Below are 27,560 nucleotides of genomic sequence, written 5' to 3' on the forward strand. Positions count from 1 at the left end.
TTGGGCAAGATACTGAACCCAGAGTTGCTCCTGATGTGTTCATCAGAGTGTGATTGTGAGTGTGTGTGAATGTTGAATTGAAAGTACTTAGACGTAGAAAGTTTGTGTATTACAGTTAAAAGGCGGATCTGTGCCAGGAAACCAACTGATTTAAATGAACTCTACCCATGATGAATCTATGTAAACTTGTGACCACAACTGGATATAATTGAAATTTCCCCATTGTGGGACAAATAAAGGGATTTCTATTCTATTCTAATCTCTCCAGCAGGTTCTGCCAGGGCCTCCTCTCAGTTGGGAGACACCCAGGAAGCAGCCTAACTAGAAGCCTGAACCACCTCAACTAGCTCCTGCTGACATGCAGGAACAGCAGTTCTACTACTATATATCCATATCTCTCTATATATACACATACACATATATATACACACACAACAAGTTTATTTTGATATTAATAGTTACAAAAAAAGCAACATCATATTGATCCTTGGATGTTATTACTCTTTAGATTATTCAAGTGTTAAAATGATAAATGTTTATAAGATGTTGCCGGGTGTTTCTTGTTTTCTGGCTTGGCAACATGAAGTCAAAAGCAAAATTACAGTTAAATGACAAAGTTCCAACTGAATTTGTGGCACAAAAATGACAGCGAGAGGCAGCTTCAGTCCAAACCATACATTATATGTAACAATCTATGGTTACATCGTTTGAAACCTAAGCCGTGGCACACAGGCAGGTGAGGCGGTGGTCCGAACACATCAGCATCACACTGTGAAAATCATCAAAGCACCATCACTGAGCTTTCAGGGATCATTTCCCAGCAACTACAGACAGCTGGTCTCTAATGCGTCCAAGTCCATCCAGTATAGTGTCCAGAGACTCCCTGCTCAGCTCCACAGTCACAGAGGAGACAGACTCACTGCCTGCTGATGAACACAGATCCACCATCTGAAAATACATACGGTATATGAGATTATTAAACGATCAGATAAAGTTTTCACTTTCAAAGCAGTGATCTGCAGCCATCAGTTATTCAGTTATCTCATACTCTCAGGTTCAAAAACTGGGAATCAGCTGCCTACACCCCCTCTGAACACAGCATAACGAACCAATCTACACTGGTGTTTGGAGGCTTGTGAATGCTGAGAATTTTATGAACATACCATCTTTGACCTTTGACCCATATGAAACATTATGTGGAAACTATCATTGTTATTTACTCAAAAATCATCATTAAATTAATCAGTGTTCTCAGTTATACCAAAGCAAAACACTGGAATATTTATATTAGCCCTGGAAGACACTTTATTTTTATCCTTATTTAATGCCTCATATGTTCTAGGAGTGTTAACATAACATATGGTGATTTGAGCAAGAGTGACCAATATATTAAGGTTTGAGTATCTACCTAAGCTGAATATTACGTATGATGTACATTATCATCGAAGGTTTCCAAAAGGTTTTCTTGACCCCCACTGACAGAGCAGACGTAGGCCTTAAGCATTTATGAGCCAGAACTAAAACGGGAAAAACAAGTAAATTTTGCTAAATATCAATGAACACACATTCCAGTGAACTAGTCAGCCATAAGCACAAAATAAGCCACTAATAAAAGTTACTAGAAATTAGTCACAAATTAGACATTACTGAGCACGCTTTAAAGTGGACATTGTTAGACACTGGTGCTTGTAATGGTAGATAAAACGGGAGGTTTAACTATTGTTGCTGCATTTTTTTAAAGATTGAGACAGGGGGCCATAGAGGCCTGATTACTGAATCAGTAATCAAAGGATAGTAAATAGTAATCAGAAAAATAACAGTTGGAAGCTCCAAGTATTTAAAGATGTAGTATAAGATAAAATTGATAAACAAATTTATGAATAACAAACAAATAATAAAAATAATTCAAATACAACTGAATAGAGTGATAAAGCAAGTGAAATAAAAGAGAACTGAATGAATAAAGTATAAACGTTAGCACTCAGGTGAAATAAATAAAATAGAATATAAATCAAATAGAATAATAAAGTAGTAAGTAGTAAGGGAGAAACAAAATTAAATTAACTAGGTGTTAAGATAAATTAAAGTAAGGTTACGAGATGATAATAATTGAAGGTTGAAATAACAACTCGTAATATAAAACAGACAAACTAAACAACACAACTTAACGGTAAAACTGATCAGACGATATCTATGAGGGAGAAAGGAAGACCAGTGAAGATGAAATAATCCCACCTGAACGCTACAGTGAAGAAGGTAGAAGTATTTTTGGTTAGAAAGAACATATAAGAACAAACAGGGCACTGAAAAGCAGCAGGACTCTGCCTTCTCTGACATTAATATGGCTCATAATGATGTTGGCCCATTGGTTTTGTCCTTTATCAGTGTGACTATTTTAAAACGTACCCATCCAGAGCTGACGTCACAGCTCCGGTTTTAAATGTTCAGCATTGCAGTGATGCTGCCGTGGAAGGAAAGCTCTGCTCTGCACAGTCTGCATTCAGCTTTATTTTTGTTCTCTGTCAAATGCTCCCACACCTTTGACAGTCCGTCTCCATTTTCTTTCATTTTCTCCACCCTCCTCTCTGTTCCACCATCGTTATATTGTTCACATTACTTTCTTCTTCATTGTTATTGTTGTTATTGGCAGACAATGGAGGCAATACTGCTCCCATATCTTCCTGTAGTGTATTGCAGTTTCAAAATCAAGTACGTGGTTTTAGAATATGATGCATCGATATTAAAATTCCATTCCATATTCCAGATACGCTGTATCCATACACTAAGGTCACTAAGGTCTGGATCCAAATCACTTTTTACCACCCCATGGTTGAAGCTTATTTCAAAAACTCTTGAAGACATACCAGGGTAACTTCTAATCTGCTACAGACCTCTCTCACTTTGGCTCATGTTCATGTGTCCACAATCTGGAGAATATTGAACTACAATGGTCTGCATGGGAGGGCTGTGAGGACGAGCACTGCTTCCCCTTTGCATTTTGTTAAAGACAAAACATTGAAAGGTTTTTTTTGCAGATAGGTAAGACCAAAATAGAACTTTCTGATTTAAATAAGAAATGTTATCTTTGGACAAAGGAAACCATTTCAGCAAGAGAACCTTGTCCTAACCGAGAAACATGTTTTGACATGACCAGGTGAAAGCCCTAAACCTAATCCAGCAGAAATGTTGAAGAGAGCCCATCAACGTTCTAATGTTGAAACTGAATAAATGGCCAGAAATTCCTCTAAGCATATGTGCAAGACTGATCAACAATCGCCAAAAATGTTCAGCAGTTCCTGCTGCACACGGAGGTCATTCCAGATATTGAAAGCAAAGGACTGCACATTTTTGCCCCTCATAGATGGTTAATATTGTATCATTTTCTTCAGTAAATAAACATTACTGGGTCCACTAGGGTCAATTCATCTACTTTTAGAACTTTTGTAAAAAGCTGTTGATGCTTCGGCTCACATGTGTCAAACTCAAGCATATAATTATATTTGGCCTGCAAGATAATTTAATATGGTTATTCAATTCAATTCAATTCAATTTTATTTATATAGCGCCAAATCACAACAAACTGTCGCCTCAAGGCGCTTTGTATTGTGGGTAAAGACCCTACAATAATACAGAGAAAACCCAACAGTCAAAACGACCCCCTATGAGCAAGCACTTGGCGACAGTGGGAAGGAAAAACTCCCTTTTAACAGGAAGAAACCTCCAGCAGAACCAGGCTCAGGGAGGGGCAGTCATCTGCCGCGACCGGTTGGGCTGAGGGGAGAGAAAGACATGCTGTGGAAGAGAGCCAGAGATTAATATCAATTAATGATTAAATGCAGAGTGGAGTATAAACAAAGTAAATAAGGTGAATGAGAAGAAACAGTGCATTATGTGAACCCCCCAGCAGACTAGGCCTATAGCAGCATACCTAAGGGATGGTTCAGGGTCACCTGATCCAGCCCTAACTATAAGCTTTATCATAAAGGAAAGTTTTAAGCCTATTCTTAAAAATAGAGAGGGTGTCTGTCTCCCGAATCCAAGCTGGAAGCTGGTTCCACAGAAGAGGGGCCTGAAAGCTGAAGGCTCTGCCTCCCATTCTACTCTTAAGTATCCTAGGAACCACAAGTAAGCCAGCAGTCTGAGAACGAAGTGCTCTATTGGGGTGATATGGTACTATGAGGTCTTTGAGATAAGATGGTGCCTGATTATTCAAGACCTTGTATGTGAGGAGAAGAATTTTAAATTCTATTCTAGATTTAACAGGGAGCCAATGAAGAGAAGCCAATATGGGAGAAATCTGCTCTCTCTTTCTAGTCCCTGTCAGTACTCTAGCTGCAGCATTTTGGATCAGCTGAAGGCTTTTCAGGGAGCTTTTAGGACAGCCTGATAATAATGAATTACAATAGTCCACCCTATTATTAATGCAACTTATTATTAATGGTCTGCCAATAAATAGCGCTCCCACCACTTATATTACAAATCCCACTACGCACTGCAACAGCTGCCACGCAGCTTTTTACAGCAACATTTAAGCCTGACCCTCAAAAATGGCCAAACAAAAAGTGGGCTTTGAAGACAGGAGTCAAAGGACCTGTTCGCTGACATCAGAGGTAAACACCGTCCCCGCCTGCGATCTGCAGGGAAACGAGTTAATTTATGGGACGGATGCAGGAGAATATGCAGAGGAAGACCTGCACAGGTGAGCTGACAGTGCATCACACACCAGGATACGCTGCTCAGCAAAGTCCTGAACACAGAATGCATCATAAGCATCATAAACACAGACGGTGAACTTTATGGTAAATGGACTAGTTCTTTTATAGCACTTTTCTACTCTAATTGAGCACTCAAAGTGCTTATACAACACATTTGCATTCAAACACACAAACACTTCCATATGAATCTAAGCTAAGTGTTTATTGTCTAACATTCACACACATTCATACTCCAACGCTTCCGTCGGAGAGCAACTTGTGGTTCAGTATCTTGCCCAAGGATACTTTGGCATGCAGCCAGGAATCAAACCGCCAACCTTCTGATTGGTAGGTGACCTGTTCTACCTCCTGAGCCACAGCCACCCCTATATAAGAGGCAAAGGTTTCAATCACTGGCAGTTTCGGTCTTTTCTAGAGGAACTAGCTTCTGAATTTAGTGATGTGACTTATCACAGAGCTGCCTGAGGAAACATGTCAGTTCATGGAAAGAAAGAGAGAAATGGAATAAGAGAGAAACTAAATAACTTGTTGCTTCGTGTTTATGGACTTTTTGCTGATATCACATGACAGTTTTTATCTGAAAAATTTGCTAATTTTTATCAGTTTGAAACATTCTCATTTTCCCTGATGTTATTTTTGAAGAAAAATATAATTTTAGATTTTATTTAATGTGTTGAGGAAAAAGTGGCTGTATAATGGCCATTCAAATTCATATTGCAAAGATTAAAATATTTCCAGTTTTAGACTCTTCAACTGGTCAATCTTTAGACTTTAGACCAGGGCTCTTCAACTCCAGGCCTCGAGAGCCCCTGTCCTGCAGGTTTTAGACGTATACCTGATCCAACACACCTGAATCAAATGGCTGAATTACCTCCTCAGTATGCAGTCAAGTTCTCCAGAGTCCTGCTAATGACTTCTATATTTGACTCAGGTGTGTTGAAGCAGAGACACATCTAAAACCTGCAGGACAGGGGCTCTTGAGGCCTGGAGCCCTGCTTTAGACTCTTTAGACTGGTGGCACAGTGGCATGGTGGTTAGCACTACTGCCTCACAGCTAGAATGACATCTAGAAGGTCTGGGTTAGATTCTGCCTTGGCCCGGATCTCTCTCTGTGTGGAGTTTGCATGTTCTCCCCATGTCTGCGTGGGTTTCCTCCGGGTACTCCGGTTTCCTCCCACAGTCCAAAGACATTCAGTTACTGGGATTAGGTTAATTAGTCACTCTAAATTGCTCATAGGTGTGACTGGTTGTCTGTCTCTCTGTGTTGCCCTTGCGACAGACTGGCGACTTGTTCAGGGTGTACCTTGCCTCTCATCCTATGACAGCTGGGATAGGCTCCAGCCCCCCCGCGACCCTGAGCAGGGTAAGTGGAAGAGAATGGATGGATGGATGGACGAATAAAGGTTTGTCCTGTTTGGCCCCCACCTAGACTGTGTTTGCAATTTTGGCTTGTTCTGTGATTGAGTTTGAAACGCCTGCTTTAGCTTATATTTTTACAAAAACATTTTCTAGCAGACATCACATGGTCTCATACTGACCTGGAGTTGAACCAGGCAGGATGGCACTGACATCCGACTGACAGAGTCTGAGCTGGTCACCATGTGAACTCTCCAATCCAAGTCCTTCAGTTGAGGGAGAGAGACTGCGCACACACACACACACACACACACACACACACACACACACACACACACACACACACACACACACACAGAGGACATTATATTGACACAAAGTGCTCAAAAAAATTAACAGAACACTTTGACAACACATCAGCTCTCAATAGGAAAAAAAACACGCTGGATATCAATAGTGATTATGTTCTGGGCAATGTGTTCAGAGAGCTGAGTTCAAAGACAACCCAAAAATCAAAGTAAAAAAATTGATGAGGCAGGTTAGTCCATTTTGCCAACATTTCATTGCAGCAACTCAAAAATGGTACTGAGAAGTTTGTATGGCCCCCACATGCACGTAGGCATGCCTGACAACACTGAGGCATGATCCTAATGAGATGACAGATGATGGGTGATCTCCTAGATCTGGACCAGGGAATCACTGAGCTCCTGGAGAGTCTGAGGTCCAACCTGACAGTATGGGATGGATGAAACATAATGTCCCAGAGGTGTTCTATTCTATTCTATTTAGGTCAAGTGAGTGTAAGGGCAAGTCACTGGTATCAATTTCTTCATCTTCAAGAAACTGCCTACATACTCTGGCCACACGAGGCCAGACATCGTTGTGCACCAGGAGGAACCCAGAACTCACTGCACCAGCATAGGCTCTGACAAAGGATTTCATTCCAATACCTAATGGCAGTCAGGGTGCTGTTGCCTAGCCTGTAGAGAACTGTGCATAATAAACGATGTTACAGGCAGCATAACAATCTCTGCAACTTCTACAGACCCTTTCAGATGTGTCACATGTGCTCAGGTTGAACCTGCTCTCATCTGTGAAAAGCACAGGGCACCAGTGGTGGACCTGCCATTTGGCTATCATGGACCAAGCAGCCAAGAACATATAGTCACAGGTATAATTTCCAAACTGTGGGTTTTATTGTACCCAAAAAAGGACAAAAACAATATAAACAAATACAAACTCGTGAAAATAAGCTATTTTAAGAAATCAGTGGGCCCATAAAAGACTAAACAAAACTTTACACAAAAGATATGTTTAACAAAATAACAGAACTCAACCAACTGACCTGCCCAAATGAGAGACAGCTCAACCTATATAGCGAGTAAACCATTTTAAACCCCACAGGGGAAGCCAGAGCAACAATAACTATATTTAAAACACAAAAGCACCATGTGACATAATCAGGTCAAGGCTGTAACCATCAATATGTGTTGGGCCAGTCTCATGTTGAATAAAATTAAGAAAGTCGGTAGCAAAAGTGCAAGAACTGTCATCAAGATGAAAATTAAAATCACCCAGCAGCAGGAACCTAATGAAGAAACTCTCAGCTGATTCCAGTGATCAGCAGATTAAAACGGAGTAGAAAGGACTGATCTGACCAATCTTCATCTTGGAGTATAAAAACAAAAAAAGTGTATTCACCAACTGACAGGAGAAAGTATTTTTAAAAATGACAAAAGTCGACCTCCACATCCTGAAGGCCTTAAGGCCTTAAACACACACATATGTGCATAACTATAAATAATGAGTACAGAATCTACTCACTCTGATTACTGAGGGCTTCTGTTTTCCATGTTGCACTGCAAAACAGCAGAGACATTAATTACATTAATGAAATAGCTTCCAGTTACATCATCCTGCTTCAGCAAATAGTAAGGTGGTAAGAATACTAAGAAAGAACAACATAATGTTGCTCTCTACCTGTCAAACACATTCACCATCCTTTACCATGCCCCCTAGAGGCCACGTTACCTTCTTTTCGTGATTAAATGTTTTTTTTCCAGTTTATTTATTTATTTTTTTTGGTGATCAATATTTTTATTGAGTCCTGTAGGCCCACCAAAAGGAGGAGTTTAAGTATCCTGGGGTCTTGTTCACGAGTGAGGGGAGAGGGGAGCAGGACATTGACAGATGGATCGGGGCTGCGGCTGCAGTGATGCGGATGCTGCACCGGTCCATCGTGGTGAAGAGAGAGATGAGCATAAATGTGAATCGATTTACCGGTTGATCTACGTCCCTACCCTAACCTATGGTCATATGCTTTTGGTAGTGACCAAAAGAATGAGGTTACGGATGGAAATGAGCTTCCTCCAAAGGGTGGCTGGCCTCTCCCCTAGGATAGGATAGTGCAGCCAATATTCTTCCACACTGAAAGGAACCAATTGAGGTGGTTCAGGCATCTGACTAGGATTCCTCCTGGGGGTCTCTTGGGGGACATGTTTTGGGCATGTCCCCGGGGTAGAACTAGGACACCCTGGAGAGATTATATCTCTCAGCTGGCCTGTGAATGTCTGTGGTCTCCCAGATAAGCTGGGGAGAAGGAGGTCTAGGTTTCTCTGTTTAAGCTGCTTCCCCCACGACCTGGCCCCAGATAAGCAGAGATGGCTAGCTGGCATTTTTTTGAAGGGAATAACAAAAATACTTTGTTCCTGTAAAAGGAATGAAAGGTGTGTAATGGTCAAGGTGTTTCTGGACTGACCTGTTCTCCAGCAGAATTTTGGTGATCAGGTTCTTCAGACTGGAGTGGAAGGACTCAGGGAATACAGCGAGGATCTGCTCTGGAGAGGTGAGGTTGTAGAAGAGGATATGATGGGAGAGGACATGGAGGGACTGAACCAGCTAAAGGACAGAAAAATAGATTCACACTTTTTTTATAGCCATCTGGAACCAATGCCAGCAATAAGTGAATATTTTGATGTTTACAACCTGGTACAAAAAAAAAAATAAAACTTTTGGCCTCTATGGACAGTTTCCCCCTTCATAACAACTATAAGAAGACTGCTGATTTGTCACACCGATAAGCTTATAGAGAGATAAAATTAATGCTGAGCAGAATTGGGTTAGCTCAGTTCTGCTCATTTTAAGTCCACATCAGGACTCACACAGAAGCATAGGCGTAGGAACTGGGGGGGATGGAGGGGACGTGTCCCCCCCCCAATATTGGAGACAGGCGCATTTGTCCCAACCAAAAATTACACAGTGGAGGAGAAAAATACTTGATTTTGAAATCTTTAACTCGTATGCTTTTATTTTGAAACTTTATGCTAGTGCACTGGTAACATTTATCTGTGCACTGGTAACAGTTATCTGTGCCCTGGTAACATTTATCTGTGCACTGGTAACAATTATCTGTGCCCTGGTAACATTTATCTGTGCACTGGTAACTATGCATTGATAACATTTATGTGTGCACTGGTAACAATTATCTATACATTTGTAACAATTATCTATGCACTGGTAGTATTTGTTTATGCACTGATAACATTTATCTGTGCATTGGTAACATTTATCTGTGCACTGGTAACATTTATCTGTGCACTGGTAACATTTATCTGTGCATTGGTAACATTTATTTGTGCACTGGTAACATTTATTTGTGCACTGGTAACATTTATCTGTGAATTGGTAACATTTATCTGTGCACTGGTAACATTTATCTGTGCACTGGTAACATTTATCTGTGAATTGGTAACATTTATCTGTGCACTGGTAACATTTCGTCCCCTTAGAATTATAAGGTTCTATCTACGTTCTGACCAGTTTTGAGATATTGAGCTTTAAAGTTTTTGCACTCTGTATAGCAAAAATTACACATGGAATAAGTCTTGTTCACACATGATTATGAAACACACCCTATATGTATTCTAAATCAGTAATATCAAAATGCTATTAAATGTGCAAATGAGTTTTTTGGGGGTTTTTTTTTTTTTTGAACAAGTAAAATGCAGATAGAACCTTCTAATTCTAAAAACTCATTTTTTGTTTGGAATTATAAGGTTCTATCTGCAAAATGTGATAACTACTACTGATTTTCAAGGAATGAAAAATAGTTAACTTACAGTAAGTTTTAAACCATAAAATTATAGATATAATAGAGTGTCCACAAGTATGGTTAACTCAAATTTAATGAATTCTGTGACATTTTTTAAGTTTCTTCTTTCATGGCAAACTGTTTTTACGGACACCTATGGGCAATTTAGAGTGACCAATTAACCTAACCCCAGTAACTGCATGTCTTTGGACTGTGGGAGGAAACCCACACAGACACGGGGAAAACATGCAAACTCCACACAGAGAGAGACCCGGGCCAAGGTGGAATCGAACCCAGACCTAGATGTCAATCTAGCTGTGAGGCAGTAGTGTTAACCACCATGCCGCCTTGCTGCACAACATCTATTACACAATTTTAAAATTGTACAATTAAAAAAAAAAAAAAAAAATCCAACTTTTCATTAAACTCATGTTGGCAGACTGAGCCCTCTTTTTTCCCATCCTTTATTTTTCCAAAGTTTTCTTAAGATAACATATAATTATGTATATAATTATGTGAAAACCAACAAGTAAAAATAAAATTTATAATAAATAAATAGAACAAAATAAACATTTGATATAAATTTAAGAGGCGTATACTTTGACATATAAATAAACTCAAATTTCAATAAAATTTGTACAGAGTCAAACAAATTCTGGATAATTTACCACAGTGTTTTTTTCCCCATTTAGCCTAGATCTTTTAAAATTTTACAAGCTGCAGTCTACCTGAAAAAGCATTCTTTAAAATTCTGAATAAACATTTAGATTCTGAGTCCATGTCCACTGAGTACAAAAATCCAAATAAAAACTCATCCCACTTAAAAGGTGGATTTTTTAAACTTGGATCTTTAATTAAAATCATTCTGCTATAAAAATGTCACTGACAATGACCCGTTTTCTTTCGGTTGTATTTATTCAGGAACAATGTAACAATTTCTTTGCCGTCCCTTTTCTGGTGTTTTTTCTTTTATTTGCTCTTCTGGAGTTTGATGACAGAAATAAAAATAGACAGAGCTCATTAGCATGGTATTATTTTGAAACTTTATGCTAGTGCACTGGTAACATTTATCTGTGCATTGGTAACAATTATCTGTGCCCTGGTAACATTTATCTGTGCACTGGTAACATTTATCTGTGCACTGGTAACATTTATCTGTGCACTGGTAACGTTTATCTGTGCATTGGTAACAATTATCTGTGCACTGGTAACGTTTATCTGTGCACTGGTAACGTTTATCTGTGTACCGGTAACGTTTAACTGTGCATTGGTAACATTTATCTGTGCACTGGTAACATTTATCTGTGCACTGGTAACATTTATCTGTGCACTGGTATCATTTATCTGTGCACTGGTATCATTTATCTGTGCACTGGTATCATTTATCTGTGCACTGGTAACATTTATCTGTGCACTGGTAACGTTTATCTGTGCACTGGTAACGTTTATCTGTGCATTGGTAACAATTATCTGTGCACTGGTAACGTTTATCTGTGCACTGGTAACGTTTATCTGTGTACCGGTAACGTTTAACTGTGCATTGGTAACATTTATCTGTGCACTGGTAACATTTATCTGTGCATTGGTAACATTTATCTGTGTACTGGTAACGTTTATCTGTGCACTGGTAACATTTATCTGTGCACTGGTAACATATATCTGTGCACTGGTAACATATATCTGTGCACTGTTAACGTTTATCTGTGCACTGTTAACGTTTATCTGTGCACTGGTAACATATATCTGTGCACTGTTAACGTTTATCTGTGCACTGTTAACGTTTATCTGTGCACTGTGCACTGGTAACATTTCTCTGTGCACTGGTAACATTTCTCTGTGCACTGGTAACATTTCTCTGTGCACTGGTAACAATTATCTGTGCACTGGTAACATTTGGGCATTGGTAAGTATGCACTGGTAACATTTATCTGTGCATTCGTAACAATTATCTGTGCACAGGTAACATTTATCTGTGTACTGGTAACATTTATCTGTGTACTGGTAACATTTATCTGTGCACTGGTAACATTTATCTGTGCACTGGTAACATTTATCTGTGCTCAAGCCAGTTTGCCCACGTCCTATGATTATAAAACATATACATATGTAAATTATACATGCAATCATATAAGTGTACACAACACTATTTTTCCAAGAAACATTTGAAAAATAATAAAGTAAAGGATCAAACAGCATTTTTTTAATGCTTTTCTCAGAGTATTTATGGATCTGTCAGGTTTCCGATATGTCCCCCCCCAATAGGAAACTCATTACTACGCCCCTGCACAGAAGTAAAGGCAGTTGAGGCAGAAAGCAAAACAATTTGTTTGTTTGTTTTTTTCCAAAACTACTGGACACATAAAAGTAGGATGCAGCTAAGGATGCCATAATGCACTCTCAAAATCACTGTGTTCTATTTATGAAAGAAACAATAATAAAACAGTTGGGTGCATGTGTACTGCATGTAGTATAGTAGTTTAAAGTAGTGAACTGGTAGATGTGCTATCAGCATGAGTCTGCACACACAGGACACACTTAAGCAGGCTTGTATGTTACCTGTGCAGCCTGGGCTGCAGAGATGCCGAGTGTTGCTGCAGTGCTCTCAGTCAGCTGGTGACTCAGACCTTTCTGACTCTGCACACAGACCTCTCTCACTGCATCTTTCGAAGGAGCCTCCAGAGACAAAAATCAACTCACAGTGAACACTTACAAACAGCGTGAGTACACAAAGAGTTTCTGAATAAGAAACTCAAAGGAGCTAGCAGACTAATTATAGCTTTCAGATATAGTCTGAAAACTGACTGTTTTACAAAATATTCAATAGAAGTACCTTCAGAAGAAGCTGTAAGTTGACGAAATCTTCGTTGGATATAGTGGCAGCCATGTTGGCATGTGACTGTGACTAGTCACGTGACAGAAGAATGCCGCATGGGAAATGAAGTACAAACATTTAAGAAAAATTGTGGTCTGCTGTTTTGCTAAACACGTTTGCTTTGCCAAGAAGAGCTCTATATTGCCTCCTCTTGCTAGTGTTTTCTTTCTTTCTTTAATAAATTAATGACACTAATGTATGATATAGCTCTACTATGCCAGAGCTGACAGACAGGGAGGGGAAGATCAGTAAAAGGAAAGACGACAAAGAAGAAGAAGAGGGAAAAAGAGAACAAGTTAACGGGTCACCAACTGCTGCATCTGTAACAAAGCATATTAAAAATGCACGTGAAAAAGCACTTGGAATATAATGTTTTTGTTGTGTGTGCTTATGTGATTTCTGCAAACCTATTAGTGGAAGAAAACAGTGCTCTGGGACACATGAATGCATGTAAGTGTAATTCTTCTGGCTCACTATCTATCTATCTATCTATCTATCTATCTATCTATCTATCTCTCTATCTCTCTATCTATCTATCTATCTATCTATCTATCTATCTATCTATCTATCTATCTATCTATCTATCTATCTATCTATCTATCTATCTATCTATCTATCACCAAAATTAGCTAGCAGGTGTGGTGTGACATTTATTTCTGCCTAGAACCCTGATATTAGACTTCTCTGTAAAAAAACAAACAAACAATTTTTCCAGATTGAGTATCCAAAACTAGCTGCATCCCACCAGTGAGTTAGTCAGATCCAGGGGTATCAGTTTGGTACAGTTTCATTATTGAAGAGCTGATGATTAACACAGACATGCAGGTAGCTATCCTTCCTCACTCATATGACTGGAGCATCATAGGGTGACTGAGACTTAACTATCCATCCTAACAACACTTCTTTTACCTCCCTGTAGAGCAGTTTCGGGATACATGCATAGGCCTTATGCACTGACCCATCATCCTTTGCCTCTTTTCCACTAGTACTTTACTTGACTCAACTGATTTTTTTAGGGTTTTCTATTAGGTGGTAGTACCTGGTACCAAGTACTTTTAGTACCTACTCAGACTACCCAGACTACAGTTGACCACCCCCACCAAGTAATGGAATTGATCAGTAGGGCCAGAGAGAATCAAATTCATCCAATTGGTTTGTAGAGAAGGCAGACTAATGTAATCTAGAAGTAAATTCCTATACTGAATTACACAGAAACCATGTTTTGCGTTCCAAATTATGAGGATAGTTTTCTCAGCGATGTATAAGGAGGTAAGAACTACGTGTGATGTATTTACTTCCAAAAGTAATTCACTTAACTCACCTAAAATCCACAGTGTGGGTGAGGCTGGGATGCAACAACTAAATCATGTGGATAGTTCTTCACATAACCTTTGCCAGAACTTCTGAACAGAAATAGAAGACCATATAGCATGCATGTACAGGGTTCTAGCTAGTGCCTGTGCCCTGTTACTGTTTTGTTTTGGTTATTTTGTTTCATGTATGTATTCTTAGTTAGTTCTAATTGCTTTACACCTTAGTTCTCCCTGTGTTCCATCCCGAAGTGTTTCCCCGTTGTGTGGAGTTGCTTTTGTTTATTTTCACAGTGTCTGTCTCCCGGTGTTGTATCTAGTCTGTCCTCTTTATGTGGTCTCATGTTTGCATTTGTGTATCAGTTTTCTCACTTCCTGTTTTATTTTGACATCTCCTGTCTCTTGTGCTTTGTGTTTTGTTTTACTTCCCTGAGTCTCCTTAGTGTCATTCTCTTCACCTGTTGCTCCAGCTGTTTCCACTCACCCCTCGTTCCCTCTGTGTATTTATTGTCTCAGTTTTCCCCTTGTCAGACGTCAGAGTCTTGTTGTCTTCATGGCAGTGTGTTTGGGCCTGCCTTCACCCAGTGTCTTGTGGTCCCTAGTTTCCTTCCAGTTTAGGTTTTTCTTTAGTTTTATCTTTTTTTGGGTCTTGTATTTACTTGCGTTTAGCCACAATAAAGGCTCATATTGGTTCACCTACTCCTGCGTCCTGCTTTTGGGTCCTCTCCACCTTCACACGGCCTGCGCCCACGCACCGTGACGGTGCTGTGCCTTGCTGAGGTACAGATCTCCTCCATTACAGTTAGCTAGTTGCGTGGCCATTAGTGTGTTCTATGAAGACTTTTGTATTGTGTGAGTTGTAAGTTTTAGTCATTTTGGTGTTTAACATACTTGTGTTGATTTAACAACTTTTAACAATAGCTTATACATTTTTGATAATTTAGGGGTTCATAGCTTTACAAAATTGTTACCCATATGGGCATTTCTAAGTTCAGTTGATTGGGATTAAATCTCTCTTTTATAAAGGACTTCAATTGCAATATTCAAGATTATTGCTGATTCTATATTTTAATGTAAGTCCTTGGAATTAAATGAAGGTTCTCTCTTGAACATGTTCTAGATTTTTATCCCTCTCTCATGCCATGGTGAAAAATTCTGTATTTTCTTTTTCTGACAGGTATTTGTATTATTCCAAATGGGTCTTCATTTACATGTGATAAGTGAAGACTATTTTTTTTTTATTTCTACCAGACTCAGACATTGTATTGTCAGATGCAGGCACTTTTGATTATTTGGATGTAGCAAGACGACATCCTTTTGGTCTCTTGGCTTTGCTTTATATATAACCTTATTGGATCTGCCCTGTCTTTGAGCGCATCTTCTATTACTTTATAATTCACCTGTACTAGATGCCTCCTTTTTCTGTGTTATACTATTTGCCTTCGTGTATCATACTCCCTCTCACAATCTCTTCCCACTTACTCTCTCTTCTCATAAAATCCAGTAGTGCAGCTGTCATTTCTCCTTTGTCAGAATAAATTTCCATACTAATGAAAACTATTAATCCCACGAGTCCAAGTAGGTAAACCAAGAACAAAAAGTGGTGTAGCAAGATACAACTCAAATCTTATTTCATGACAATGCCAACTCTCACAGACCATTTGGGTCACAGAGCAAAAATACATGTTGGTGCCATATTTACTGAATGCATCTTCAGCAGTATCAGTTTGTATATCCATTCTTCATTTACACACTTCCTGAGCTGGAATCTTGGTCTCTTCCACCTGGAGAAAAGAGCTGAGGGCACCTCCTTGCTTAATAACTGTTGCAATAAACAGTTTTCAACAGTTTTATACTTCTAATTTAATTCATAAGGTGACAACACAGAAGAATTCCACAAGGGATGCAGCCGTATGTTCATCTTCAATCCTCAGGATCCTTTGTAGAAACGGAGACATCCTTCGAGATGGCATATATTCAGACACATTTCTGACTCACGAGCAGCAGGACGAAAGAGCGAGTAGAGGAGACAGTAACACAAAAGGAAAATGGTTTGAGGTAGCGTGCATGTTCGGGGTTGTTGTTTAGCTTAAGGTCGGAGGGGGTCGCTGTAGGGACAGCTCGTTTCTGTTCTGTACTTCCGCCTGCTGGTTTAAACTTCCACCGGAAGTCTGCTTGTCCTCTTCTACCAGGCCGATCCAACATGGTGGGTGATTCATATATGACTACCTGGGCGATCTATCCTAATCCTGTCGATTTAACGTTTTATATTCAATTTTAACCATATAAACGGGTAGCGGGTCCTTAACCTTGCCTTGTGGCTGTAGTATTGACGTTAGATAACAAAGTTTTAGCGGCGTTTTTACAGCGCTGCTGCTAACGGAGCAGCCGACGGAGTGAGCTTGTACAGGTTTGAAACGGATCATGTGGACATGAATGAAAGAATAACACCAGTGTTATTCGTGTTTGTACACGAACGATTAAAAGCGGTTACATTACCCTTAAGTATCGCTCCCCTTTTCCTGAAAGCTAGCCCGGTGCGCAAGCAAAGAACGCCCCTCCCCGTTTCATATGAAATATAAAGCCAGACTGATGTAAAAAGACGCATTATTAAAAGTTACCAAGACAAAAACCTAAAGACTAAATTAGCACAGGCTCACAGAAAAGAGTGTAAGAAAGAAATGGGGGGGCGGGGGGCTGCTAACTCAAATTAGCTTAGATTAAATGAGCAGGATTACTGGCGCTCTTTAATCTGAGTTAAATGTTTGAAGTAGATCATACCTCTTATCTATTTTTTGGTAGACTCCTTTTTTGAATCTGAATTATTCTTTCACATTTGTGATTACATGATTAGTGCTGCATGTCTGGATACAAAAATTGTGATGCCAGTTTAAAGCTTAACCAAACTCACATCTTTGAGATCTGTTTGAGCTCTGCCCTGGGAAGTGATTCACAAACCTCTGCCAGTTTGACACTTCTTTATGATGGGGGAATGTTTGCCTGTGATTCTCCATCCTGTTTACAAATGATGTTGTTAGTATCTTGGGTGTGCTGGTCCCAAAAGCCATTCAGCTGCCTTTTCACTCAGCCTGTCATCTCCAAGTCAGATGGACTTTAACTCTGCCGTGTTGGACTGCAGCTCATGGCTTTAGTCCTTGTTCTGCTCTGCAGGTGATCTACTGTGAACTGGAGGAAAACTGGTTATTGTGCTTCTACACTGAGCTCACTGGCTTTGCAGAGCAGAACAAGGACTAGCATTGCCTGGTACAGTCCAAGATGATGTGCTGGAGGCTCTGTGAAAAATCAGCCTAATGACATCAAGGACAGCTACAGCTTTGACCTGGTCAGACAGCAGGTAGGGAGATGCCTGCAAATTGGCCAGGCCTAAAATAGGATTTATGGTCAGCTTGCGGTGGCAAACTGATAGTGATGTTTTTCAGAACAACAGTGTCAGAACATGACTGTTCCCAACGATTTACCCAAATGCTGTTAAAACTAACAAGTACACACTTCTGGCATTTTTTGCAGGGACGAGTCAGGACCAAGACAGTGAAGAAGGCTGCCAGGGTCATCATCGAGAAGTACTACACCCGGCTGGGAAATGACTTCCACACCAACAAGAGAGTATGTGAGGAGATAGCCATCATCCCCAGCAAGAAGCTCCGCAACAAGATTGCTGGGTGAGTAGAGCAGAGTAGAGCCCACCAACATTTGTCTTGGTTATCTGGCACCCTGTATCGAAAGGTGATCATGGCGTCTCGGTTGCCTGGTCATTAAAATTACAGGAAGATGAACCTGTGAGCCTTTCCCGTGTTTGAAGGACTGCCAGTTCCTATCAGACCCTGGTGCTCTCAGACACTCATAGTTCCTGCGATGGTAAACATTAATGAAGTGTGGAGAACGGATCTCAGCATGGGAGGTCTGTGTAGTATGGAAGCTGTGGAATTTGTAGTTCTCTGCATGGTTATCCTTTATTAAATATAAATCTATAGATCTTGTACTCTGTGTTAACTCAGAACAACCTGTGCACAGCAGCAAGTAAATGAAGTGCATTTTCCATCCTTCTTCTCCAGTGAGCAGCTGTCATTTATGACACTTCCTAATTTGAAGTGTGAATCGACTGAAACAAGATGGCAGCAGCAGCATTACAGTGCAATAGTAGTGATACAGCATCATATCCAGTGACATATCATCAGTCAAATATGAGCACAAAAGTAGCCTAGGTAGTGTCAGCCCAGCTGCTAGCGCCTACTCCTTTGTAGCTTGGTTGTACTCAATGGTGTGTTTTTTGCCTCAAGTGGTGAAAAGCTGTTTGTTTCCACTTTAGTGCAGATGGTTTTTTGCATATTTTGCAGAGTACTGTGCTTTCCTGGAGGTTGTTGAAGTAGCTCCCTGTTTAAGTACCAAGTCGTCATCAGAGACTGGCAGGTGGTGCTTGCTCTCAGCCAAACCCTGGCTTGTCTCCTTGTTGCATGTACTAGGGAATGTTAATGCATGGCGTTGCTATAGCAATGACATCGCAACATTTTTAAAGCAAGTAAAAATTCATACCGGTATTACTGTGATCGATTAATGCACAGCCCTACTGCAGCTTTCTGTGTAATGACAGCTTTGTGTGTGTGTTGCTGCACTTGCAGGTATGTAACACATCTGATGAAGAGGATCCAGAGGGGTCCAGTCAGAGGAATCTCCATCAAGCTGCAGGAGGAGGAGAGAGAGAGGAGGGACAACTATGTACCAGAGGTCAGTGAAGGCATCACTAAGCTAGTTATTACAAACTGCCATCACCTTTTCAGGATAAAAGCATTCAGAAATCCTAAGATGATTCTGCTCGTGTAAAACTGGTTTATTCTGGTAGCATGTTGAACCTGCAGATGATGAGTCCAGTGGTATCGTTTCCTTTGGCGGTGTAATGCATTGAGCTGTTGTTGCTGTAGATGCGTTTGTAAATGTTGACATTGGGGTGGGAAGCGCTGAACGACCTGGTTACGGTTCACTGTAGCTTGTGGCTGCTGCAGAGCTGGTCAGATAAATAAACTCATATGGCACAGCAGAGTAGCAGTGTTCATGTGCCTCACGAGTCCTTGACAACCATACAGTGTTACTGCAGTAAACAACTGCACAAAAATTGATGAGTGGCTAATTTGCTGTAGCAATAGTTTTCATTTTTCATATTGAGGCAAAATCTATAGCTCCTTAGCACATTATACTCCTATGACTATCAGCAGAGTTGATCACTGAGTGGCTCAAATATTTTTTTCACTCCTAATGCATTGAAATGCTGCAGTGTGCAGCCTTTTGGGCACCATTCAGACAGACAGCGATTCAAGGAGAACATGCGGCTAAACGTGTCGCTCCTGATCTGATTGGGGAGGGGCCCAGAGAAAACTACAGAGTCCGACATTGTTTTTTTTTTGTTGTTGTTGTTGGTTGTTTGTTTTGTTTTTTTGTTTTTTTTAACATAGACACGGATTCATTATTAACTTTAGTGACCTCTGATTGGGGAGTAAAGACTGTGGGGGCAGATCTGGTCTTTGCTTTCTGAGTACAGTTGCGACAGATAAATGGTGGCCAGAGTGTTTGAGGTGTTCAAATATGTTAAAATGTAGTATGCACAAATTTAATTTTTTATTTACACAAACAGTAGTAGACACACACACACAGCAGCTGATTGCTCGGTGCTATGAAGGGCTGACATCCTCTTAGGCTGGGCTGAGACCTGTTCAGTGCCTGTCCAATCAACTTGTCTAGTGTACTTTTTCATTCACCCTGGGAGGTTTGGCCAGTGGACACATCAAGTCAGTTCATGCCTGTGGTGTGTTTTGTGTCATGGTAGTCTGCCTGAACTGAACAGCTTCCTTTCTCACTGGCGTGTCCTGTATTGAAGTGATTATGCTGCGTCTGTTTCCAGGTCATTGATAATGCAGAAAAATCAACATGAATTTTTTCTTGTATTGGGAGGACTTTGTGTTCTTTTCAAACGCCGGTGCTCTGAGACAAAACTTTTCAACACATCAGATGGACGAGAGCAAACGAAGTTCTATGTTGATACTTTGTAGCTGCTGAAATAACAGAGGTGTAAAGTAGTGGCTGATGTGATTCTTGTTTACCTGTCCAGGTGTCCGCTTTGGATCAGGAGCTGATTGAAGTTGATCCCGACACCAAGGAGATGCTGAAGCTGCTGGTAAGTCTCTCTGTAACAGGACAAGTACAGTTTTTGTTTTTTACTGTCCACTCTTACTCTGCCGGGGTAAGAGTGGAAATTTCTTTCCTTGTCCTGCATCTCATTGATCTTATAGTTGCTAAATTTTTATTAACCAGTTAAAAAAAACAAAAAAAAACAAGGTTCAGTTATATAGTGAACTAATCCTCCCAAACACCCCCAAAACTAAATCCTCTATCTGCTGAGTTTAAGACAAAAGCAAACTGCAGTGAAAATTGTGAACAGACATAAATCAAAGAATTAAAGGGGTCTTCCAACTACAAATGAAAGTGAAAATATCTGAAGGAAACAGGCTCACAAAGGTGATGACAGCAATAAGAAGCTCATTTGTTAGATGTTTGATGGAAAAGTGACTCTTTGAGATCAGAGCTCGTTAATGATATCGAGCTGAGCTGAGGACTAAAAACAGTTGAAGGGAGGTGGGCGCTCTGCTGTGAGGAACCCTGGAGGGGGAGTGTTGAACATTATCCAGACAGTGCAGCTCTTCAGAAAACTTGTGTAATTCTAGAGAGCAGTTATAGGAAGGCAACAACACAGGTAAGTCACTGAGGTCCGTGTACTTTTTGGTACAAAATGGATATTCAAAAACTGATTGTTTTTATTTTCATTTTATACCCCAAATCCATACAGTGTAAAACAAATTATATATCTTTTTTTCCCTTTGAAATCAAAACATAAATTTGCAAAGAATAGAAACAGAAAAACAGTCCGTCTGTAAGTTTTATCATAAAGGAAAGTTTTAAGCCTAATCTTAAAAATAGAGGGGGGGGGGGGGCCTGATGAAGCCAACAGGACTGCGTCATATGCAAAAGGCAGAGATGAGATTGAAATCTTCCATCAGTCGGCGATGCTTAGAAATTCTGTCTATAAAACACTCACTGCTTTTGCATTTCTGCAGACTGTGTTAAATATGTCGTGTTCTTCTTCTGAGGTTGTATTTACCTGATTCTAAGACCTGCTAATGATCGGCCTTTTTGATTCTTTTTATTATGACTATAGTTAAAGTGGTCGCAGCAACCTTAAAATCACCTGTTAGTTTCTGGACTCTGCATTTTGAAATGTCAACATTAGTGTTTTGGCTGCTGCAGCAACAATTCCTTCTAATGAGTTCTAATTAATAGAAATTAATTCACCAAAGCTGAAGTACAAACTTCTTGGATGCTCTTTACTAAAGAGCAGGTCGAATTATTTGTAAGGTAATTCCATTAAAAGACACAAGCAGGTGAGCAGTGTGACTGTGCGGTTAGTTTTGTGTTTGTATTTCCCTTCAGCCTGTATCGAAAGGTGATCATGGTGCCCTGGTTGCCAGGTCATTTAAAAATTACAGGTATATGAATATGTGAGCCTTCCCTGTGTTTGCAGGACTGTCTGTGCCTGTCAGACCCTGGCGCTCTCAGACATACTGTTGACTGGCAGTTATTCGTTTCACATCTGTTCTTACACCGGTCTTTGTTTTTGTCCCTCAGGACTTTGGCAGTCTGTCCAACCTGCAGGTCACCCAGCCCACCGTCGGCATGAACTTCAAGCAGCCTCGAGGAGTCTAAGCGTCTGTACAGCATCTTGCCAATAAAAAGCCTTCGGGACAAAAACTCTGGACTGTTGATTTGTGGACACCTCTGTTTTAGGTGTTTTACCTTTAAATTATGTGTTTCTCATAAATGTAGGGTAAAAGTTGGCTGTGAGCCATGTTTGAAATAGACAAATAAAAAATGAACCACCCCATCAGTTATTGGCTGAAGACGCATGTTTGCAGTTTTGGTGTTTTCATCTCAGTGGAGGGACAAGAGTCCACACAAGGCTGCTGCTTTAATGTGGGACGAGCTCCTCTTTCCTGCCACATTTGTCATTACCGTTTTTATCATTTTATTTCATATTTTTTTGACAAAATTTAAAGTAAGTTTTAAGAAACAACACCTTTTACATTTCCTGACAAAGAATGGTTTTAGGTGATCAGTGCTGCTTTCTAACAAATTTTGGTGGATCAGCCACTTTTTTTAAAAGTATAACTGATTTGATGATGTTTCACATCATTTAATGTGCCCTTTTTAAGTTGTGATATCTTTGAATTTTTTGATAGTTTTAAAGGTAGGTTTCCATACTTTTAGTTTGATTGTAAGTGCTTTTGAAAACAAGTGCTCTTTGTGCACATTTCATTTAGGGCTGCGGTGCTGCCACATTCTGGGGGGGGGGTGCGGGCACCTATCCACATCTGTTGGGTCACAAACATGGTCTACTGGCAGAAGAGCAGCTTTAAATTTTAAATACAGAAATAGAAACTTCAGGCTGAGAACACGGCTTTATAAAATGCATAAGTGTGGCTGGTTGTCTCATACCTTAACTGTGACGTAACCACAGCCCCTCACTGTTGGAAGCTGAATCTCAGAGGACCTGTACAAGTCAAAATTTATATCACAAATACACGGTGAAAAGAGAAACTGATCAAGTGGAAAATTAATAGATGGAAATTACATAACCTGAAGGTGAAGAATTTCAGGAAGAGGTTTACCAGCAGACAGACTGGGTGCTCACAGCTCCCGAAAGGCTCCATTGATTCTACATTAAGAAGTAAAGGAATGCCTTTATCTTGGTGTCTGTAATGCTACATTTTGATTGTGCAGTCCTGCGTGTGTATATATTATATATGTTTCCTTGATCACTCAGGATTTTTGTGAGAATGATACATATCCTACAATGTATGTAAATTTATGCAAACTGTATTTTGCAGAGTGGTCGCTGTTTGGACAAAGAGTCGTTAAAAGCGAGCTTAAAACACTTTTAATGGTGCAAATGACAAAAAGGTCGTCTTCACACAAAGGTTCACAAAGGATTTATTCCATTCCATTCTAAAGGTTATTTCACGTAGTTCAGATTTATTTTGAAAATATACAATTTAAAATAGACTCTTGTGGCGGGATCTGATTTGCTCATAAGCACTTGAGCAGGAAGAAGTTGCACAAAGCTCCTCGGGGGCAGTCGCACATCTTCCCAATGCGAGATCCTTTTCTGATGGCGCAGTATTCCCCGAGATCACACTGTGAACACACAATCATTAGCACTCAGTCAAAATCAGCTACAGGTTTGTTGGAAATTAATGAAGTAACTACAAGTGCATATAAAAATGATGTACGCTATTATTGACATTTTAAAATACTACAAACATTTAACTTAAATTTTAAGTTTTATTCGTTTTATTCATTTGTTGTAGGAAGATAACTAAAGTACATCTTAATAATTTAGACCATAATGATAGGAGAATATGGCCCAAGTTTTCTTAATAAGATGTGAACTCAACATTAAAGTATTGGAAGTTGTGCTCAACTGTGCATATTACTAAGCTTGTATAAGAACTATAAAGTATACAGAAGTTTCAGATATAGATATTGGATATAATACAGTATATATTTGCATGTTTTATTGCAGTACAAAGTGCATAAAAAGTACTGTGTGGGGGGGGGGGGTCACAAAAGCAGGGGTGCAAATAAAGTTCTGCACAAATAAAAGCACTGTACAATCACATTCATGTATGTAAAAAACAAAAAAACAAAAAGGATATGCCCAAAATATAGAATTAGGCAAAATATGTCTCCTACAAATAGAAACTGTACAGTGCAGTGTAACCTATCTAACTATGTACATACATACAATAATAGGCAATGCTAAAATTAATTGAGTGATAGATTCAATTAAATAGAATGTGCTTTAAAATGTCAAAAAGGAGGAAAAGTTACGGCTAATTTTGTGGTCAATGTTAAAGTTTTAGTTGAATTTCCAGGTCAAAAAAGAAGGATAAATAAGTAAAACTGCATGACAGAGTTATGGCCCTTGGTCAGCATGTGTCCCTTATGATAGTGAACAATTATATAAAGTTTGAGTGAAGTAATAGCCAACTTTAAATTTAATGTGGAACAGACACCAAGGCTTTGACAACAGCTCGACTTGTTCTTTGAAACAGCAGAGCTAAAAGTGGATCATGACTGTGGGTACCTGGAAATGTTTAAGGCTGTGAAATTGTCTGATAATTATTAAACAAAAGCAAAGACAGGCCAGAGTAAAAATTCAAATAATTTGTGTCAAATAACTTGTTTACTTTTCCTCTCCCAACAAACACGACTCCCGAGGAGCCCTCGTAGTTATCTGATGAGCACTAGAAAGGCCCTGACCCCTAGGCTGGACAAATGTAGGTATATTCACTATTTAAGTATCAGTCAATATTCTATCATTTGGCTTTGACTATTGTCATTATTGCAGTTTATTTTTTCAGTTGATCAGCTGATAAATAAATAGTCCAGGAGTTTCAGCTCTGCAGGTATTGATGTAAATGTTTTAGGGCTGCAGTTAGCTGGTGTCCATAAAATGCCTAAACACTAACGTATAGATTGCAGAAGTTATTTTCGATATTTTCTTTCCTCTTCAATAATCATTTATCAGCTGTTACCCCAGACATTTATCCTATGAATGAAATATATATATATATATATATATATATATATATATATATATATATATATATATATATATATATATATATATATATATATATATATATATATATATATATATATATATATATATATATATATATTTCATTCATAGGATAAATGAATACATGGATGTGCACAAACATAATCACATTCACTCCCTGATGATCTCTGATGTTTTTCCCCACAGAGAATGATACATGAACTTAAATAGAAAATAGAAAAATGCTGCTTGAGCTTTGGTGCAGTTACTGTTTCTGATATGTTCACTACATTTAGCATTTTTGCTATATTTCTATGCTCAAATATTTCTTTGAATACAGGACTTTATGATTTTCTGCATTTTTGGAGAAGTGTTAAATCAGTGTGTGACACTGTCAATGACTCACAGAGGGGACCTGTCCATACTTTTTCTCCCAGGGATTAATCCTCTTGGTCTGCAGTCTCTCTAGCACTTCATGCAGTGCGCCGAGCTGAGAAAAACAAAAATACAACAGATGTGAATGTGACACGTGAGTGCTCAAAATTACACCTGTAAAAATGTGAGTAGACTTTGATCCAGCCATTCAGTCACCTTCTGTCCAACAGCATCACTGCAGCTATCACAGACTAAAGCTGTGACAATCGATTTGCCAACAATAATAATAATGATAATACTAATAATATACAATTGTATTTAATTTTTTAACCGAGCAAATAATCACCTGATTAAAAAAAAAATGGTAAATGGACTAGTTCTTATAGAGGACCTTTCAACTCTACTTGAGCACTCAAAGAGCTTTATAAAATAAAAATAAGTACATGTAACAGTGACTATTTTATAAAAAAAAGAACCGGGTAAGAGTCATCTGTTATCAGTATTTCTTTAAAAAAAAAAAATTCCATCTATTTCCCATTATTGACTTATGTTTGTATAATTGTGCTCTGTACTGACCTTCAGACTGCAGTTAGAATCATCACAAGGAACTAAATGAGTGTTTTAGTATATTCAGAGGACTAAAAATGACAGCTGAATATATAGGATTGTATTTTTCTGTTTGATATGACATCAGAAAATGGTTGCTTGTATTTAAACTGTTGTAAATGACTTGCTGACCTATAACCCGTGAAACATACGTTAAAATGTCTCATCAATTATATCAAGTCGGTTTGAGCAAGAAACAACATTTCTGCTACAAGGTAGACACTGCGATCACTTTTTGGCAAAGTGACTTTTATATATTCCTTATTTATCAGGGTAAAAATGTCTTTTTTTTAAAAAGAAAAAAAGAGCAGCAGAAATCACACCAAAATAATATCACAGTTCTATAAAGATATTCTATAAAGATATTATAATGTAGGTACAATAACACACAGTCATAAAGATACTTGAAAAACAGGTAATTTCTTCATTTTATATAGAAGTCCTTCATAAATCCTGTTTTTACTAATATGGCAAAAACATTACATATAAACGCGCAAAGAAACATCGGAAATCACTTTATGGAAGACGATCACTGTTTGGCACAGCACCGGCTCAGAGAGGCGCGCAGACTCCACAGAGATGTGAACCGGAGCCAGAGCACCGCGCTGCGTCTCTGGACCACAGCCAGACAACTTCCATCAGTTCGGCGCCAAATTGCTAAACGAGATGTTTCGGGCTTATTTTCGTTATCGACTAATCTGACGTTTATTTATTGTTTAATTAATTGCATGTGTAATAGCAAAAAAAAACCCAAACAAATAAACAAATAAAAACAATCATTGTCCCTCGCAATGAAAATTTTCTCTTTCATCTGAGCTATCAAATCAGTCAAACATGAAACTTTAGCGAGAAAACATTATTTATTAATTAATATTCATGCTTTATTCATTTAATATATGTACAAAATGCTCATGAATTAGACACAGAAGAGATTCAGACGATATACAAACTCATAAAAAGGCAAAACGGTATTTTTACTTTTATTAAATTAAAGCATGTGAACCCCTTTTCAACACATATATACTATTATTTTTTTGCCTTAAAATATTGTATATTCTAATCAAATTATTATTATTATTAATATTATTATAGTCTTGTTTGCTCACGCAGACTCGGATTTACCAGTCTGTTGGAGTTGTGGTAGTCCTGCACTTCTCTCTCGTCCCTCTCGTCTTCCGTCTTCTCCGCCGGACACAGCCCAGACAGCAGAACCGCGCACAGCACAGCTCGTGCCCACATTTTGAAGATACAACAACAAACCGGTGTGTTAATGTTTTCCAGCGTCGCGTTTGCCTCCCCCAGGCGTTTCTCATGCACTCTCTGAATGTTCGGCACAGCGTGGGATCTTTGGAAAAACAGTCCTGCCCCCTCCTATAGCTTGTGAAGGCGTCACAGGTATGACGTGAACATCTCCTAAGGCTAAATGCCATGACTGGTTACCTTCTGTTACTTTCAGCAATGTTGCGTGTGTGTGTGTGTGTGTGTGTGTGTGTGTGTGTGTGTGTGTGTGTGTGTTTAGAATATTAACACAGCAGCACTGAAATAGGTAGGT

At 39.2% G+C, this 27,560-nt stretch overlaps 3 protein-coding genes and 2 non-coding genes across 5 annotated transcripts; 3 read left to right on the forward strand and 2 right to left on the reverse strand.

Annotated features, from left to right (window-relative positions):
- Nucleotides 1–424: 424 nt before the first annotated feature.
- On the reverse strand, nucleotides 425–13,072 carry commd9 (COMM domain containing 9). Its single transcript, XM_030731887.1, has 6 exons — nucleotides 12,992–13,072; nucleotides 12,718–12,834; nucleotides 8,830–8,969; nucleotides 7,896–7,930; nucleotides 6,254–6,357; nucleotides 425–948 (listed from the first exon to the last, which is right to left on the reverse strand). Exons 1-6 carry the CDS (start codon nucleotides 13,043–13,045, stop codon nucleotides 811–813), a joined length of 588 nt encoding a protein of 195 aa, XP_030587747.1. The 5' UTR covers nucleotides 13,046–13,072; the 3' UTR covers nucleotides 425–810.
- Nucleotides 13,073–16,462: 3,390 nt separating this feature from the next.
- Nucleotides 16,463–22,291, forward strand: LOC115781603 (40S ribosomal protein S17). Its single transcript, XM_030731353.1, has 5 exons — nucleotides 16,463–16,549; nucleotides 17,872–18,023; nucleotides 18,981–19,086; nucleotides 20,462–20,527; nucleotides 22,033–22,291. Exons 1-5 carry the CDS (start codon nucleotides 16,547–16,549, stop codon nucleotides 22,108–22,110), a joined length of 405 nt encoding a protein of 134 aa, XP_030587213.1. The 5' UTR covers nucleotides 16,463–16,546; the 3' UTR covers nucleotides 22,111–22,291.
- On the forward strand, nucleotides 18,074–18,201 carry LOC115782401 (small nucleolar RNA SNORA71). The gene has a single exon (XR_004020139.1). It is a non-coding gene; the product is annotated as a small nucleolar RNA SNORA71 (small nucleolar RNA).
- On the forward strand, nucleotides 21,837–21,966 carry LOC115782402 (small nucleolar RNA SNORA71). The gene has a single exon (XR_004020140.1). It is a non-coding gene; the product is annotated as a small nucleolar RNA SNORA71 (small nucleolar RNA).
- A 1,034-nt stretch (nucleotides 22,292–23,325) lies between the features above and the next one.
- LOC115782139 (cocaine- and amphetamine-regulated transcript protein-like) lies at nucleotides 23,326–27,345 on the reverse strand. The gene is made up of 3 exons (XM_030732177.1): nucleotides 27,131–27,345; nucleotides 25,434–25,517; nucleotides 23,326–23,598 (listed from the first exon to the last, which is right to left on the reverse strand). The coding sequence occupies exons 1-3, from the start codon at nucleotides 27,245–27,247 to the stop codon at nucleotides 23,491–23,493; spliced, it is 309 nt and encodes a 102-aa protein (XP_030588037.1). The 5' UTR covers nucleotides 27,248–27,345; the 3' UTR covers nucleotides 23,326–23,490.
- Nucleotides 27,346–27,560: the final 215 nt, after the last annotated feature.

Source organism: Archocentrus centrarchus, chromosome 6, assembly GCF_007364275.1.
Source record: "Archocentrus centrarchus isolate MPI-CPG fArcCen1 chromosome 6, fArcCen1, whole genome shotgun sequence".
In the NCBI taxonomy this organism is placed as follows: Eukaryota; Metazoa; Chordata; class Actinopteri; order Cichliformes; family Cichlidae; genus Archocentrus; species Archocentrus centrarchus.